This window comes from Podarcis muralis, chromosome 10, assembly GCF_964188315.1.
Source record: "Podarcis muralis chromosome 10, rPodMur119.hap1.1, whole genome shotgun sequence".
In the NCBI taxonomy this organism is placed as follows: domain Eukaryota; kingdom Metazoa; phylum Chordata; class Lepidosauria; order Squamata; family Lacertidae; genus Podarcis; species Podarcis muralis.
In genome coordinates this window covers 778146-794817 of record NC_135664.1, presented here as the reverse complement: position 1 = coordinate 794817, position 16672 = coordinate 778146, and the positions used below count along the sequence as shown (strand labels likewise).

The 16672-nt window shown below is 41.5% G+C and overlaps 1 protein-coding gene across 11 annotated transcripts in view; it reads right to left on the bottom strand.

Annotated features, from left to right (window-relative positions):
- The window catches only part of ITPR2 (inositol 1,4,5-trisphosphate receptor type 2), a 364184-nt gene that overhangs the window by 286145 nt on the left and 61367 nt on the right, over positions 1 to 16672 (bottom strand). For all 11 annotated transcript variants that reach the window (XR_013394522.1, XR_013394523.1, XM_077935647.1 and 8 more), the window contains one exon: positions 231 to 275. Coding sequence is in view for 9 of the 11 variants with exons in the window: in XM_077935647.1 (XP_077791773.1) it covers positions 231 to 275 (45 nt within the window). In the remaining 2 variants the exon portion in view is untranslated. The remainder of the gene's footprint in view (positions 1 to 230; positions 276 to 16672) is intronic.

Sequence of the window (16672 nt, the reverse complement as noted above, 5' to 3'; positions counted from 1 at the left end):
CAAGAAAAGTTGTTGCCAGGTTTTAAAATAAATGAATAAATAGAAAGCAAAAGTCACATCAACATAGGATTTTTAAGCTCCCAACTCTGTAACAGAAATATATTTCTTGTCGATATTGTACACAGCTTGTTTCTACAACCCAAATGTCACAGGCACTTTCTTTCTAATTAGATCAGATTATGTAAGGGAGCATTTCACCACATTTTATTTAAAGAAGCAGTTGCACTTACCAAAGCCTTTTCCCCATTACTACCATCTGGATAGTGTGGATTAAGCTGTAAAAAGAAAGCACTTTTAATAAAATTTTGAAAAAAGGGAGGTTGATCTTAAACTGCATATGTTATGTATGTTCAAAAGGCCATGAATATTGTTCCACATGCACTTAAGGCTTTTCAACTTTCCTTTCCCACCACAAACCCACCTCCTGACCAACAGCATGCCTGTCTTGCCTGAATTAACTCCCAGTTTCTTAGTCTACATCTAGACTATTGCAGCATTTCTGGAACCTGTTCACCAGGTAGGACCAAAACCAGCACAGAACTGTGCCATCCAGGGATCCAATCCAGCAGATGTATACAATAGTCAATGGTATAAAAAGCCACCAAGAGGTCTGCCAGAAGAGGGATGAAGTTCTCCTGTCCAGTTCAAACCATAGTTCTGTTGTTGTTTAGTCGTGTCCGACTCTTCGTGACCCCATGGACCAGAGCACGCCAGGCACTCCTGTCTTCCACTGCCTCCCGCATAGTTCTACCAAAGCAATTTCAGTCCTAAAGTCTGACTGAAATGCATCTAGATAATCTGTATAATCCAAACCACCTAGAGGTGGGTCACCACCCACTCAAGCGCCTTGCCCCCCCCCCCCCCAAAAAGAGGATGGAAACTGGTGGTAGAGGGATCTTAGGAGGGTTCTTTTTAGCAGTGGTTTCACATTTTTCACCCCCTCTACACATTTACTCAATTCCTTCCTGAAAGTTTTAGTGAGCAAGAGTGGGAAAGGTCAAGTTTACATGTGGCTGGCCTCAAAGTTCCTGCCCATATTCTCAGGCTAAACAAACTGAAAGATATGCATCACAACAAGACAAGCAGATATTTTAGGCACATCCACAGACACAACAATTTATCTGTAGTCCAATCTACAAAGTGTGGCGCAAATTGGCCACAGTGAGCCACTGAGATGTTTTCTAAACCTCATGTCCTGACAGGTCTAGTATTAACTGAGTCAGGGCCATAGTTGTCATGACAACCACAAACTGCTGAAATGTTCCCTTAGGGAACCTCAGCATTAATGTTGAAATTTTAAAGAACAGTAAGGAGGGAGAAGCCCAACATCACCTCAGAGAGGAAGAATATTGAGCAGTGGGCTATATGTACATCAAGAGGACCCCAAGGCTGAGTGGTAGACAGGACACCTAGAGAGAAGAATGGCTTTATTCTACCTCCCCAACTTGCAGGATGCAACACTCAGAAATTGGGGGTGGCGTTGGGAGAGGTTAACACTTTCTAACTTGTCCGTTCATATGTCTGTCACACACAAGTTAGGTTAGCATGCTTATCCAGAATCAAATGAATCCAAAACTAAAGTCTCCAGAATAGTCAAGGATGAGAAAAATAACTGGGAGGAGAGAAATAACATCCTTTTAGCCCATCTTCCACACAGCTCCTGTCCTTTTCTGACCACCACATTCATACCTGTGGTCTGAGAAGTGGAATGCAGAAGACGTAGTTCAGAGACCCAGCACTTTTCTGAAACCTCTGAAGCTTCAAAGTGTCTATTAACTAATAGTTAGCATGCTATATTGTTATATGAGGAATGTGCCGTTTCCCCCTCCACACACACTCACACACCACAGAAACACACACTCTCACACATACACACATGCAGGAGAGAAACCAAGAAATAAAGTCATATTTTGCTCAGCAATGCACTGCACACCCACATTTCTATGTAGAGCTGAAATGAATGTCTCTTGCTACTTTTTGAGATGCTCACTGCACACATTCAGCACTTGTCTCGGCTTTTCACTGGTTCCTGTATATTTTGGGCCACAAATCCACTGATTTGCTTAATCAGTTGCTTAAAGTTCTTGATGGAGTGATAAACACGGTTTCTTTTTTTATAGCAAAAATTTAAAGATCTTTTACAAGTATTTCCGCCTCCAGTTATACAGCTTATCATAATGAAGGCAAGTATCTAACTAAAGAGCGGGGTCTTTTTTAAAAATAAAATAAAATTCCAGGCCATCTAGAACAGCTGGTTCTAATTTGTAAACATAACTAGTTCATAAGGTTAATTCAATAGTTTTGGACCCAAGCAATATAATAATAATAATAATAATAATAATAATAATAATAATAATAAAATTTTATTTATATCCCGCCCTCCCCAACTGAAGCCGGGCTCAGAGCAGCTAACAACAATAAAAGTAACACAGCATTCTAAAATCAAGTCATTCTGAAATCAATTCAAAATCAAATTAATGGCAACCATTGGGCGAGAGTTCTGTGAGGATTACCAAAGGAGGGGGTCACTCTGTGCCCTGGCCAAAGGCCTGGTGGAACAGCTCTGTCTTGCAGGCCCTGCGGAAAGATTTCAAGTCCTGCAGGGCCCTAGTCTCTTGTGACAGAGCGTTACACCAGATCGGGGCCACAGCCGAAAAAGCCCTGGCTCTGGTTGAGGCCAGCCTAACCTCCCTGTGGCCCGGGACCTCCAAGATGTTTTTGTTTGAGGACCGTAAGGTCATCCGTGGAACATACCAGGAGAGGTGGCCCCGTAGGTACGAGGGTCCTAGGCCATATAGGGCTTTAAAGGTTTAAACCAGCACCTTAAACCTGATCCTGTACTCCACCGGGCGCCAGTGAATGTGATCCAATGGCAAGTAAGGAGTCTCACCGCAGCATTCTGCACCCGCTGGAGTTTCTGGGTCAGTCTCAAGGGCAGCCCCACATAGAATAGTACTGAATAGCAACAAGCAGTATTACTAAGTGATGAATATCCACACTGAGTCAATGGATTCAGAAGTGTACCTTAATATTCAACTCAAGGAAAGCAAAATGTACAAAAAATTGCTTTAAGTTTTACCCTCATACTACCATACTACCCCCTCACAACTGCTTTACCTTCATTTTAGTATCCAACAACGAAGGAATACAGTGAATAGAATCTAATCAAACACAACTCTGTAAGCATGCAATAAAAGTATTACAAATTGTATTGAGCTTTCAGTGTATTTTATAAGACTCAAAATAATACCAGCACAAAGCATATAAGTATAGTCACGAGGAACTTGAAAAAATATATACAGTCTTGTGAATAGCTATTCAATATAACTGAGATCAAGAGTTCAACTATGTAGTAAATTTTGTAGATAAAACTGTGTACACAGAGGATTCCAGCCAACAAGACACCTAGGTAAGGTCTTTGTTTCATCTGCCTTGTTCAGGTCGGTCCAGATATATTAAATGCATTATACTAGGATCTGAGTGCCCATGCAAGTCAGGAGCTGAACCAATTATGAACACAAACTTCACAGTTTAACTATATCTGAGGATGCCCTTCCTGAATCCCAAAATGGTTTTCGATCTTCTTGGGGGACAGTGGGTATGATTTTCACAGCTCAACAGCCTCAAGAAAAGTGCAGAGAGCAAAATCAACCCCTGTATATGGCATTTATTGACCTAAGACCTTCAATACTGTAAATTATACTGCCTTGTGGACTGTCCTGCTGAAAATTGGCTGCCCAGATAAATTTGTGAACATCCTTCGGCTCCGCCATGATAACAATGACTCGCAAAATGAACCATTAACAGTAGGATCAGGCATTAAACAAGGATGTATTATCACCTCAATTCTATTATCTTCATCATTATGATCCTACACATTGTCGAAGGGAAACTCCCCTCCAGAGTGGAAATCATATATTGAACAGATGGAAAGCTCTTTAATCTGAGCAGGCTGAAAGCAAAGAGTAGGGTTACCGTAACTTCTGTCATTATAGGGGATTGGAATGCTAAAGTAGGGAGGCAAGAGATAAAAGGAACAACTAGCAAGTTTGGCCTTGGAGATCAAAACGAAGCAGGGCAAAGGCTAATAGAGTTCTGTCAAGAGAACAAGCTGGTCATCACAAACACGCTTTTCCAACAACACAAGAGACTACTCCACACATGGACATCACCAGATGGGCAGCATCGAAATCAGATTGATTATAGTCTCTGCAGCCAAAGATGGAGAAGCTCTATACAGTCAGCAAAAACAAGACCTGGAGCTGACTGTGGCTCAGATCATCAGCTTCTTATAGCAAAATTCAAGCTTAAACTGAAGAAAGTAGGAAAAACCACTGGGCCGGTAAGATACAATCTAAGTCAAATCCCTTATGAATACACAGTGGAAGTGACGAACAGGTTTAAGGATTTAGATTTGGTGGACAGAGTGCCTGAAGAACTATGGATGGAGGCTCGTAACATTGTACAGGAGGCAGCAACGAAAACCATCCCAATGAAAAGGAAATGCAAGAAAGCAAAGTGGCTATCCAACGAGGCCTTACAAATAGCGGAGGAGAGAAGGCAAGCAAAATGCGAGGGAGATAGTGAAAGATACAGGAAATTGAATGCAGATTTCCAAAGAATAGCAAGGAGAGACAAGAAGGCCTTCTTAAACGAGCAATGCAAAGAAATAGAGGAAAACAACAGAATGGGAAGAACCAGAGATCTGTTCAAGAAAATTGGAGATATGAAAGGAACATTTCGTACAAAGATTACCATAATAAAGGACAAAAGTGGTAAGGACCTAACAGAAGCAAAAGACATCAAGAAGAGGTGGCAAGAATACACAGAGGAATTATACCAGAAAGATATGGATGGCTTGTACACCCCAGGTAGTATGGTTGCTGACCTTGAGCCAGACATCCTGGAAAGTGAAGTCAAATGGGCCTTAGAAAGCACTGCAAATAACAAGGCCAGTGGAAGTGATGGTATTCCAGCTGAACTATTTAAAATTTTAAAAGATGATGCTGTTAAGGTGCTACACTCAATATGCCAGCAAATTTGGAAAACTCAGCAGTGGCCAGAAGATTGGAGAAGATCAGTCTACATCCCAATCCCAAAGAAGGGCAGTGCCAAAAAATGCTCCAACTACCGCACAATTGCACTCATTTCACACGCTAGCAAGGTTATGCTTAAAATTCTACAAGGAAGGCTCAAGCAGTATGTGGATCGAGAACTCCCAGAAGTGCAAGCTGGATTTAGAAGAGGCAGAGGAACCAGAGACCAAATTGCAAACATGCGCTGGATTATGGAGAAAGCTAGAGAGTTCCAGAAAGACATCTACTTCTGCTTCATTGACTATGCAAAAGCCTTTGACTGTGTCGACCACAGCAAACTATGGCAAGTTCTTAAAGAAATGGGAGTGCCTGATCACCTCATCTGTCTCCTGAGAAATCTCTACGTGGGACAAGAAGCTACAGTTAGAACTGGATATGGAACAACTGATTGGTTCAAAATTGGAAAAGGAGTACGACAAGGCTGTATTTTGTCTCCCTGCTTATTTAATTTATATGCAGAACGCATCATGCGAAAGGCTGGGCTGGATGAATCCCAAACTGGAATTAAGATTACCGGAAGAAATATCAACAACCTCAGATATGCATATGACACAACCTTGATGGCAGAAAGTGAGGAGGAATTAAAGAACCTTTTAATGAGGGTGAAAGAGGAAAGCGCAAAATATGGTCTGTAGCTCAACATCAAAAAAACGAAGATCATGGCCACTGGTCCCATCACCTCCTGGCAAATAGAAGGGGAAGAAATGGAGGCAGTGAGAGATTTTACTTTCTTGGGCTCCATGATCACTGCAGATGGTGACAGCAGCCATGAAATTAAAAGACGCCTGCTTCTTGGGAGAAGGGCAATGACAGGCCTAGACAGCATCTTGAGAAGTAGAGACGTCACCTTGCCAACAAAGGTCTGTATAGTTAAAGCCATGGTTTTCCCAGTAGTGATGTATGGAAGTGAGAGCTGGACTATCAAGAAAGCTGATCGCCGAAGAATTGATGCTTTTGAATTATGGTGCTGGAGGAGACTCTTGAGAGTCCCATGGACTGCAAGAAGATCAAACGCATCCATTCTTAAGGAAATCAGCCCTGAGTGCTCACTGGAAGGACAGATCGTGAAGCTGAGGCTCCAGTACTTTGGCCACCTCATGAGAAGAGAAGACTCCCTGGAGAAGACCCTGATGCTGGGAAAGACCCTTGTGCTGGGCACAAGGAGAAGGGGGCGACAGAGGACGAGATGGTTGGATAGTGTTTTCGAGGTTACCAGCATGAGTTTGACCAAACTGCGGGAGGTAGTGGAGGACAGAGGTGCCTGGCGTGCTCTGGTCCATGGGGTCACGAAGAGTCGGACACGACTAAACGACTAAACAACAACAACTTCCGTCATAGAACTTCAGTATTCTGATGACAATGTAGTGTGTGCACACTCAGAGGATGACCTCCAAACCATCCTAAATATCTTCACAGAAGCTTACAGAAAGCTTAGCCTATCGCTCAATATCCAAAAAACCAAAGTGCTGCACACTTAATGGTGTACCACAACTTAATGGTGCACCATTGGAAAGTGTCAATCACTTTTCCTACCTGGGCAGTTGTCTTTCCACAAGGGCCAACACTGATCTCATAATCCAGAATCACCTGAGCTCTGTGAGTGCAACTTTCTCCCAACTGAAGCGCAAAGTTTTTGAGGACCAGGACATTTGCAGGGAAACCAAAATCCTTGTTTACAAACTATTGTACTACGAACTTTACTGTATGCTTGTGGAGCATGGACCACTTATAAATGCCATCTCCAACTCCTCAAAAGATTCCATCAATGGTGTATCCAAAAAAAATTTACACATCACTCAGGAAGACAGGCGAACTAATGCCAGTACTGGAAGAAGCAAGGACCACCAATGTTGAAGCAATGATTATTCAACATTAACTTTGTTGGGCTGGTCATTTAGTTCGGATGCCTATCGTCTGCCAAAGCAACTACTCTATTCTCAACTCAAGAATGGAAATTGAAATACCAGTGGACAACAAAAGAGGTTTAAAGATGCTCTCAAGGCAAATCTTTAAAAATTTAGTATAAGCACTGATAACTAGGGAACACTGGCCTGCAAACGCTCCAACTGGAGAACAGCCTTTACCAAAGGTGTCTTGGACTTTGAAGAAGCACAAACTCAGGGCAAAAAGGAGAAACATGCTAAGTGGAAGGCACGTTAGGCAAACTGTCACTGTGAACAACTCCCACTTGGAAACCTATGTCCCCAATGTGGAAGAATGTGTGGATCCAGAATTGGCCTCCACAGTCACTTACAGACACACTGTTAAGATTGTATTCATGGAAGACAATCTTACTTGGCTGCAAGTTTTCTGTGAACCGCCCAGAGACCTCCAGGTATAGGGCGGGATATAAACTCAATAAACAACAACAACAGCAAGAGTGATCGCCGAAGAATAAGATTTTCAGTCATAATATTAATTGTATTGTATTCCGTGCATATTATACTTTCATTGCATACAGAGTTGTGTTTGATTACCTTCATCTTACACATAAGGGTTAAGAACAGTTACTTATGCATAAGGTTTAAGAACAGTTACTTAACATGCCAGCCTGAAAATACCAGCTTCTAGTTCTGATAAACAGCAAACGTGGTAGCAACCCTGGTTCTGGGTTGTACCACTTCAGACTGCTGACAATTGCTGACATGAATACAGACTTTAATTTTTGTACCTTGAATGGAGGAGCATTCAGTCACATAAGTTCCTTTCCACCTCCCCCAGCAGAGTTTAATGGTAGAGGCCAAAAATGAATTTATCCACTTTGTGAAAAATGAATATATCCAGAAGGCCTTAAGAGAGCAAACATCTGGCTAACTTAAAAGGGAGAAAGAGACTCTGGCAATGTTCTCTCTCTTTATCATGGTTAAGACATGGGGAGTTGGGTCTGGGATTATGGGCTGACTCCTGCAGCCCCTCTCCCTCTATCACCCAGCAACTTCCTCTCAGCTCACTTTGTTGCCTTTCAACGGACTTGTAAAGAAAAAAACACACATTTCAAAAATAATACTATTCCTCTAAATGAGAAGAATGCAGTTGAGGTATATGGCAGGGTATTTTAGAACAGCCAAAAGGTTCCTTTTTTGAAGTCACAATGACCTTGAATACACTTTGCCTTCAAAAGACAGACACATTCTATTCTAGAAAAACTCACTTATATTGACCAGTTTTTGCTCAGTGAAATGTTAACAGCTGGCTTACTACTAGGAATCAATATGAAATTACTATCAGGTCATCAATGAAAGGATCCCACTTGGGAGCGGGGGGGGGGGGAGTTTCAGTGAATTTAGTGCTCAGTCACAAATGCACGGCACTCAATCAACATAGCTAAGACACACAATAATTTATAACAATAATAACAAACATGCACACACACACGTTTCCAAGCTTTTCCTCTTCATTAGGCTGGCATTGTTCATTGCTAATAGTACCCTGATTAGTTTTCAGTTCTCTCAAAAGACTTAACATGTAGTCAAACGTTTATAGGTCCTAAAAGAAATACTGCAACCATATTATCACATTGAGGCATGCCAATCATGTCAAAACGGAGATTCAGTTTGCCCAAGTCTCCAAGAGCTGATGAGGAAACTGTGAGCTGTGGTGCAGGAAAGTAAATCTTACCTCAGCCCTGAGCTCACGAAGTGGCAAGCCACTAAAATTCAACCAGCCCCCACAACAAGGAGACAAGAATACTAGTCTCCCTGGGACTTCTGGGGGAACCATGAATGTCGACGGAGTGAAGAGCCTTAACCACCAGGGAAGGCTCATTCATCAAGAGGGGTTTAGGGGAGAGCACAAGGGCACTGTGCACCCCAAAAGAAGCTCAAAAGGAAATTTTGAGTGCTGAAGTTTTCGGCAGCACCAGAAGCAAACTCTCCTGTCTGCCCCACCCTCCTCCGAGCCGAAAGACAAGGCGGGAGGGGACAGGATTTAGACGCAGCGTGAAGAAAAACTCCATCAACTCCCTGATGAGAAGCCTAAAACACCGGCATGGATGTGGTAACCTTCTTCATATAATTTAAAGCCCATATTGCATAAAACAACTTTAATTGGACTTAATTAGAAAGTAGAATAATTGGGCGCTGTGAAGGGAGAAATTTAAGGAGGTCCACCCCTTCCTGGTGTAAGCTACCCTGCATGGGGACAATTTACAAGTAGTGATAACATTAAAAGAACTTTATAATTGGTAAATATCCAACTAATTTTTTGCAGTAAAGATAAAGTAGAAGACTGAAAAGACTGGAAGAATAAGTTACAGTGTGCAAGGACAGAAGAGAATCCTGCCTCCCGGTAAAGAAGGGAGGCAAGAGGACACTTTAATCTTCGCTCTGATTTCTACGGGAACTCTTTAAAAAATATATATATTTATTAAAGTTTCAAACAAAATTACAATAATACAAAAATAAAAATACAAAAAGAAAATACAAAAAACAGAAAAAATAGAATAACAATTAAAAACAAATCAGTCTTTCCATAATCTTGTCTTTCGTTCACTTGTTTCCCTGACCTCCTCACACCTCCCTTTTTTGCATTCCAGTTCAGTTAATTAATTCAGCAAATCCTTTCCTTCTTTGTTCTTATCTTAATCCTTTATCTTAGTATATTATTACTTCAAATTCCCATCTATTAACAATCCATTTTTACATAGACCTTAATAACATTGCTGCTAAAACCACTTAACTTCATTCCAACATCATTCTAACATTCATTAATTTTGCAATATTTCTGTAAATAGTCTTTCAATTTCTTCCAGTCTTCTTCTACCGACTCTTCTCCCTGGTCTCGGATTCTGCCGGTCATCTCCGCCAGTTCCATATAGTCCATCACCTTCATCTGCCATTCTTCCAGTGTGGGTAGATCTTGTGTCTTCCAATACTTTGCAATAAGTATTCTCGCTGCTGTTGTAGCATACATAAAGAAAGTTCTATCCTTCTTTGGCACCAATTGGCCGACAATGCCCAGGAGAAAGGCCTCTGGTTTCTTCAGGAAGGTATATTTAAATACCTTTTTCATTTCATTATATATCATCTCCCAGAAAGCCTTAATCCTTGGGCACGTCCACCAAAGGTGAAAGAATGTACATTCAGTTTCTTTACATTTCCAACACTTATTATCGGGCAAATGATAGATTTTTGCAAGTTTGACTGGTGTCATGTACCACCTGTATATCATTTTCATAATATTCTCTCTTAAGGCATTACATGCTGTGAACTTCATACCTGTGGTCCATAACTGTTCCCAGTCAGCCATCATAATGTTATGTCCAACATCTTGTGCCCATTTAATCATAGCAGATTTCACCGTTTCATCCTGAGTATTCCATTTCAACAGCAAGTTATACATCCTTGACAAAGTCTTAGTTTTGGGATCTAACAGTTCTGTTTCCAATTTTGATTTTTCCACCTGGAAGCCAATTTTCTTATCCACATTGAATGCCTCCATTATTTGAAAATAATGAAGCCAATCTCGCACTTTGTTTTTTAATTTTTCAAAGCTCTGCAATTTCAATTTGTTGTTCCAGAATTTCCCAATATTTCAGCCATTTGGCCTCCATATTGAGCTTTTTCTGAGCCTTCGCTTCCATCGGTGACAACCACCTTGGGGTTTTATTTTCAAGTAAGTCCTTATATCTTATCCAGACATTAAACAATGCTTTCCTGACAATATGGTTTTTAAATGCTTTATGTGCTTTGACCTTATCATACCACAGATATGCATGCCACCCAAATACATTGTTAAAACCTTCTAAATCCAAAATGTCTGTGTTTTCAAGAAGCAGCCAATCTCTCAGCCAGCAAAATGCGGCCGACTCATAGTAAAGTTTAAGGTCTGGCAGGGCAAATCCACCGCTTTCTTTTGCATCTGTTAGTATTTTAAATTTTATTCTAGGCTTCTTGCCCTGCCAGACAAATCTAGAAATATCTCTCTGCCACTTCTTGAAACAATCCATTTTATCCAAAATTTGCAGTGTTTGAAACAAAAACAACATTCTTGGCAATACATTCATTTTTATCACAGCTATATGGCCTAGCAGTGAAAGCTTCAAATTTGACCATATTTCTAAATCTTTTTTCACTTCCGCCCAGCATTTCTCATAGTTATCTTTAAATAGATTCACATTCTTAGCTGTCATATTAACCCCCAGGTCTGATTTCTACAGGAACTCTTGCCGAACGAAAGTATTAATAGACAGAGAGAGTGAGGGACATTGTCCGTACGTTTTCCTATATTTAAAAGTTTGGGAAGTGAAATGAACAGTGTGTTTTATTAGAATTTCCAGCAGAAAGTGACTTTTAAAACAATGGCTATAAGGTTAAAACCGTGTGGTGAAGCTACAGACACTAAGTTTCAGTGTAAAACATTGTTTCCTTTTTCCTGTGCAATTGTGTTTAAGGAGAATCGGCAAAAGGTGGATTAGACTCAATTGGGAGTGGAAGTACAATGGTACCTTGGTTTACAACCATAATCCGGAACGGAGGTCCAGTTGTAAATCAATACAGGTTGTAACCCAAGGCGAGCTTTCGCCAATGGGGCCTCCCAAAAAAAATTGTTCGTAATAAAAAAAATATAAAAAAATGGGTTGTAATAAAAAAAAAAGGGACATGCACTTCCGGGTTTGACATGGTTGTAATCCAAAACAGTTGTAATCCAAAGTGGTTGCAAACCAAGTTACCACTGTACTATTTTTCTTTTCTTTTTTGTTTCTGGTAATACATTGCCCTGTTTGGTGAAGATACCTCCACTTCCCCCATTTCCCAGCAAATGGGGGGTGGGATTGGATTAGGCATAAAAGAACTGAAGATAATATTTTGTATATTTCCTGCTTGATATACCTGAGGTCCAGAGGGGATTTCTAAACAATTTTATTAGAAATTCAATTTATGCTGTTTGGGAAACATATAAGAATTTATTAGAGAATAAAACCCCATGGTGGCTAAGAAGTGTGCATGCACATGAAAGCTCATACCAATAACAAACTTAGTTGTTCTCTAAGGTGCTATAGGAAGGAATTTTTTTATTTTGTTTCGACTATGGCAGACCAACAAGGCTACCTACCTGCAACCATTAGAAGTGTTGTCAGTTAAAAAAATAAATATGGAAAAAGAATGGGCAATGTATAGAGAGTTGTTAACTGAGGAGGAAAATCAATTGAAAGTAAAAAAGTTTGAAGACATAAGACATCTGTTAACTGATTGGCGCCAATATCATCAACTAAATGACATTTTTAGGTTGGATAAAAGAGTCGGTTTTGGTAAAGAATTTTTGAGATTGCAGAAAGAATTGTTGGAAAATAATGAAAAATGTTCTGTCAAAAATGTATAAATTGTTGCTGGAATGGGAAACAAAAGATGAGGAAGTAAAATCTGTAATGATACACTGGGCAAAAGATGTGGGATATAATATACAATTTGCTTCATGGGAGAAGTTATGGAATGAGGATTTAAAATTTACAGCCTGTTGTACGTTAAAAGAAAATGATGTATAGATGGTATTTGACTCCTACAAGATTAGTGAAAATTTATAAGAACATATGTTGGAAGTGTAAAGTTAAAGAGGGTACAGGTCCACATCATATGTGGTGGACCTGTAAAATACCTAAGGCCTTCTGGGAAATGATTTATAATGAACTGAAAAAAATGTTGAAAATAACTTTTGATTTTAAAAAAAAACAGAGGCCTTTCTATTAGGTATAATAGGAGAAGAATTACCGAATGATAAGAAAATACTGTTTTAGTATGCAGGGGCATAGGAAAGTGGGTGCAGTGGGTGCTGTCCACTCCAGGTGTCACCTCTGAAAGGGGTGACAAAATGGTTTACAGCACTCAACGTCTGTGAGAGACGCTGTGGCTTAGGTGCGTGCTGGCTTCCCACTGCAGAAACGGTCCGCCCGCTGGCTCCCCCTCAGCTGTGGCAGGCAGACTCATCACAATGCACGCAATAGCTCAACAACTTTGGCTGGCTCCCCCCCCCCCAAAAAAATGAAACAAAGTCAAACCATTTTTACAGGCAAAAAAAAAAAAAATCAATGGGGGGGGGTGACAAGAAATTTTCTGCACTGGGTACCACCTGACCTTGCTACTCCACTGTATGTATGCAACGACAGTGGCAAGAATACTATTTGCCCAGGGATGGAAAGAAGAAAGAGCCCTATTGAAGGAAGAATGGCTATTGAAGATGATGGACTATGCGGAGATGGCAAGGCTGACTGGGAATTTAATAGAGAATGGCAAAGCTTTATAGAATATATTAAAGAACACTGTGAAAATCTAAAAACGTTAGCAGGATTGACATAGCACTTGTAATTTAAAATAACAAAGGATAAAAATGAAGTACAATAATTTGGATAAATGCAATTAGATTTAGTTTTAAAAGGAAGATAAATTTTGGAAGCCAAGGAGGGGTGGAGGAAAGTCCAGGGGTTCAGGGAACCCCATAAAGGTACTGATATGAACTATGGTTTAATGTAAACCATAGTGTGTGTGTGTGTGTGTGTGTGTGTGTAAAAAGATTTTTTTCCTTTTTGAAACTTTGAAAATTAATTTAAAAATAAAAAGAATACTAGCCTTTCTAAAGGATTGCTGTAAACTTTACAGCATTTTATACAAAGTGCTTTGGATACTGTGCAGGGGTGGTTAACTTTTCTCGACTTGGGGGCCACATTAACCATTAGACAACTCTCCAGGGGGCACATGACAGTGGTTGGATGTGGCTACCTCCCTCACTTTTGTTTGCTACACACACACACACACACACACACACGCACGCACGCACACACACTGATCTGTGTGGATCATTTAAGATAGGGAATACCTCCTGCTTTTAAACACACCGGTGCTCCCCCTATTTTCTTTTGTGACTGTGACCAATATTGGTAGGGAATTTGAAGAGCAGAAAGAAATGGGTGGGGGAGGGCTTATCTGGCCTTGGGGTAGTATACTAGTAGTAAATGGTAGTATAGTGATGGACCACTGGCCAATTTCCAGTGGACCACCTAGTGCCTGCTTGGATTCTTGCCAGATATGCTTGAAGGGTCATAACTTAGTGATCAGGATATCTGCTCTGCATGCAGAAGGCCCCAGGTTCAATCCTTGGCCTCTGCAGATAAGAGTGGGAATGTCCCCTGCCTGAAACCCTGGAGAGCCTCTGCTGAGCTAGGATGTTCTTGCACAATATAAGGAAATTTCCTGCCTTCCCTTTAACTAGAGGGGCCTTGGTCTGAAAGAGAAAGTCACTTCATATATCCATAAGCAAGTGTGTTCTCAGCATTACAGTGGTGCCTCGCAAGACGAAATTAATTCGTTCCGCAAGTTTTTTCTTCTTGCGAGTTTTTCGTCTTGCGATGCACGGTTTCCCATAGGAATGCATTGAAAATCAATTAATGCGTTCCTATGGAAACCGACTTCAGACCAGGTCCGGGGACAATCTGTCCCCCGACCTCTTCTGAAGGCTGGGGGGGGGGGGCGAAAGTCTTTGCTCCCCCCCCCCCCACGGCAGCATTTTAAAATCGCCCCGGACAGCGGAGGACTTCTCCGCTGTCCGGGGCGATTTAAAAGCCCTCCCGGGAAGGCAGCCAGGGGGGACAAAGATTTTCGCCCCCCGCCAGCCTTCCCCTCTTTTGAAGCAAGGGGCGGCAACGGGGAGAAGATCGCTTCTCCCCTTTGCCGCCCCTTGCTTCAAAAGGGGTCCGGGGGGAGAGAGAGGAAGGCGCGCGCCTTTCCCTCTGTCCCCTCTTTTGAAGCAAGGGGCGGCAACGGGGAGAAGATCGCTTCTCCCCTTTGCCGCCCCTTGCTTCAAAAGGGGTCCGGGGAGAGAGAGAGGAAGGCACGCGCCTTCCCCTCTGTCCCCTCTTTTGAAGCAAGGGGCGGCAACGGGGAGAAGATCGCTTCTCCGCGTTGCCGCCCCTTGCTTCAAAAGAGGTCCGGGGAGAAAGGGGAAGACGCCAGCATTTTAAAAAACCTCGGGACAACGGGGGACTTCTCCGCTGTCCGGGGCGAATTTAAAATGCTGGCGGGCGGCAGCGAAGCCTTCGCTGCCGCCCGCCAGCATTTTAAAAAACCTTGGGACAAAGGAGAAGTCCCCCGCTGTCCCGGGGTTTTTTTAAATGCTGCTGGGCGGCAGCGCTGCCGCCCGCCAGCATTTTAAAATCGCCCCGGACAGCGGAGAAGTCCTCCGCTGTCCCGGGGTTTTTAAAAAACCTCTCCGCCCCCCGCCAGGCTTCAGAGCAGCCTTCCGAAGCCTGGCGGCGGGAGGAGGTCCGAGGACAGTGGGCAAGACGCCCTGTCCCAGAGATTTCCCTATGGGCTTTCGTCTTGCGAAGGAAGCCCATAGGGAAATTCGTTTTGCGAAGCGTCTCCAAAACGGAAAAACCTTTCGTCTAGCGGGTTTTCCGTCTTGCGAGGCGTTTGTCTTGCGGGGTACCACTGTACTTAGCATGTATTAGTTATGCCTTAATTGTTCAGGGAGAAAAAGGTTGTATTCTTGCTTTGAAAACAAACATCACTGGACCAAAGGAATTTTAATTAGGAATTTTAATTTTGTGGGCAGACCACAAAAGCCTAAAGCTGGCCTATGTTGCTCTAGCATGCTATGAAAACAGTTATGAAAACAGCTTGATTTAGGGTGATGTGAAAAGACAACCTTTTTTTACTTCTTATAATTTGTTGTTGAATTTTTACTCCCATGGAGTGGTACTTGTGAAATTTCCTATCTCAGAGGCCAAAGTATCTCAATCAGTCAACCATTCGCTGTTCTACCCCAAGATGTCCTGGGCCAGTCCTGTTGGTAAGCATATCCATTTTCTGATCCAACACAATGAAATACTTCATCTCCCCTTCTCCCTCAGAGAGGTACTCCCAGGGAACTCTGGGAAATGTAGCACTGTGAAGGGAGAGACTCTCAGTGCCCTACAGTTCCCAGGATTCTTTAGGGAAGATGACTATTTAAAGCTGTATGATACTGTTTTAAATGTATAGTGCAGAAGGGGCCTAAGATGTCGCTTTCCCAAAAACATTTGGGAAATGATTTATAATGAATTGAAGAAAGTATTGAAATATACATTTGTAAAGAAACCAGAAGTGTTTTTACTAGGAATAATAGGTAATGAGATAGAGAAGAAAGATAGGAATATATTTTTATATGCAGTGTCAGCAGCAAGAACTTTGATGGCCCAGAAGTGGAAACAAGAAGAGTTACCTACGATTGAAGAATGGAGAATGAAAATGATGGATTATGCGGAACTCGATAGACTAACAGGAAGGATCCGGAACCGACGTGATCAAAGATTTACAGAAGATTGGATGGAATTTATTGAATATATGCAAAAATTAAGTGATAATCAGATAACGTTTGTAAGTTTTAAGGAAGCTCTGCAAAGAGAAAAGGTAGGAATATTGTTAGATTGTAAAAAATTAATTAATAATTTGGTGGTGTAATTTAAATTTAAGAAATGTGGAGAAAGTAAGTACTAGGAAGGTTTTTCAAGCAGGAGGAGGGAAGTCAGTAAGGAGGAATTTGGATGTAAAAAAGATGTTTTGGATGTATAATTTGTTATGGAAAAAGAATAAAAAATATATTTTAAA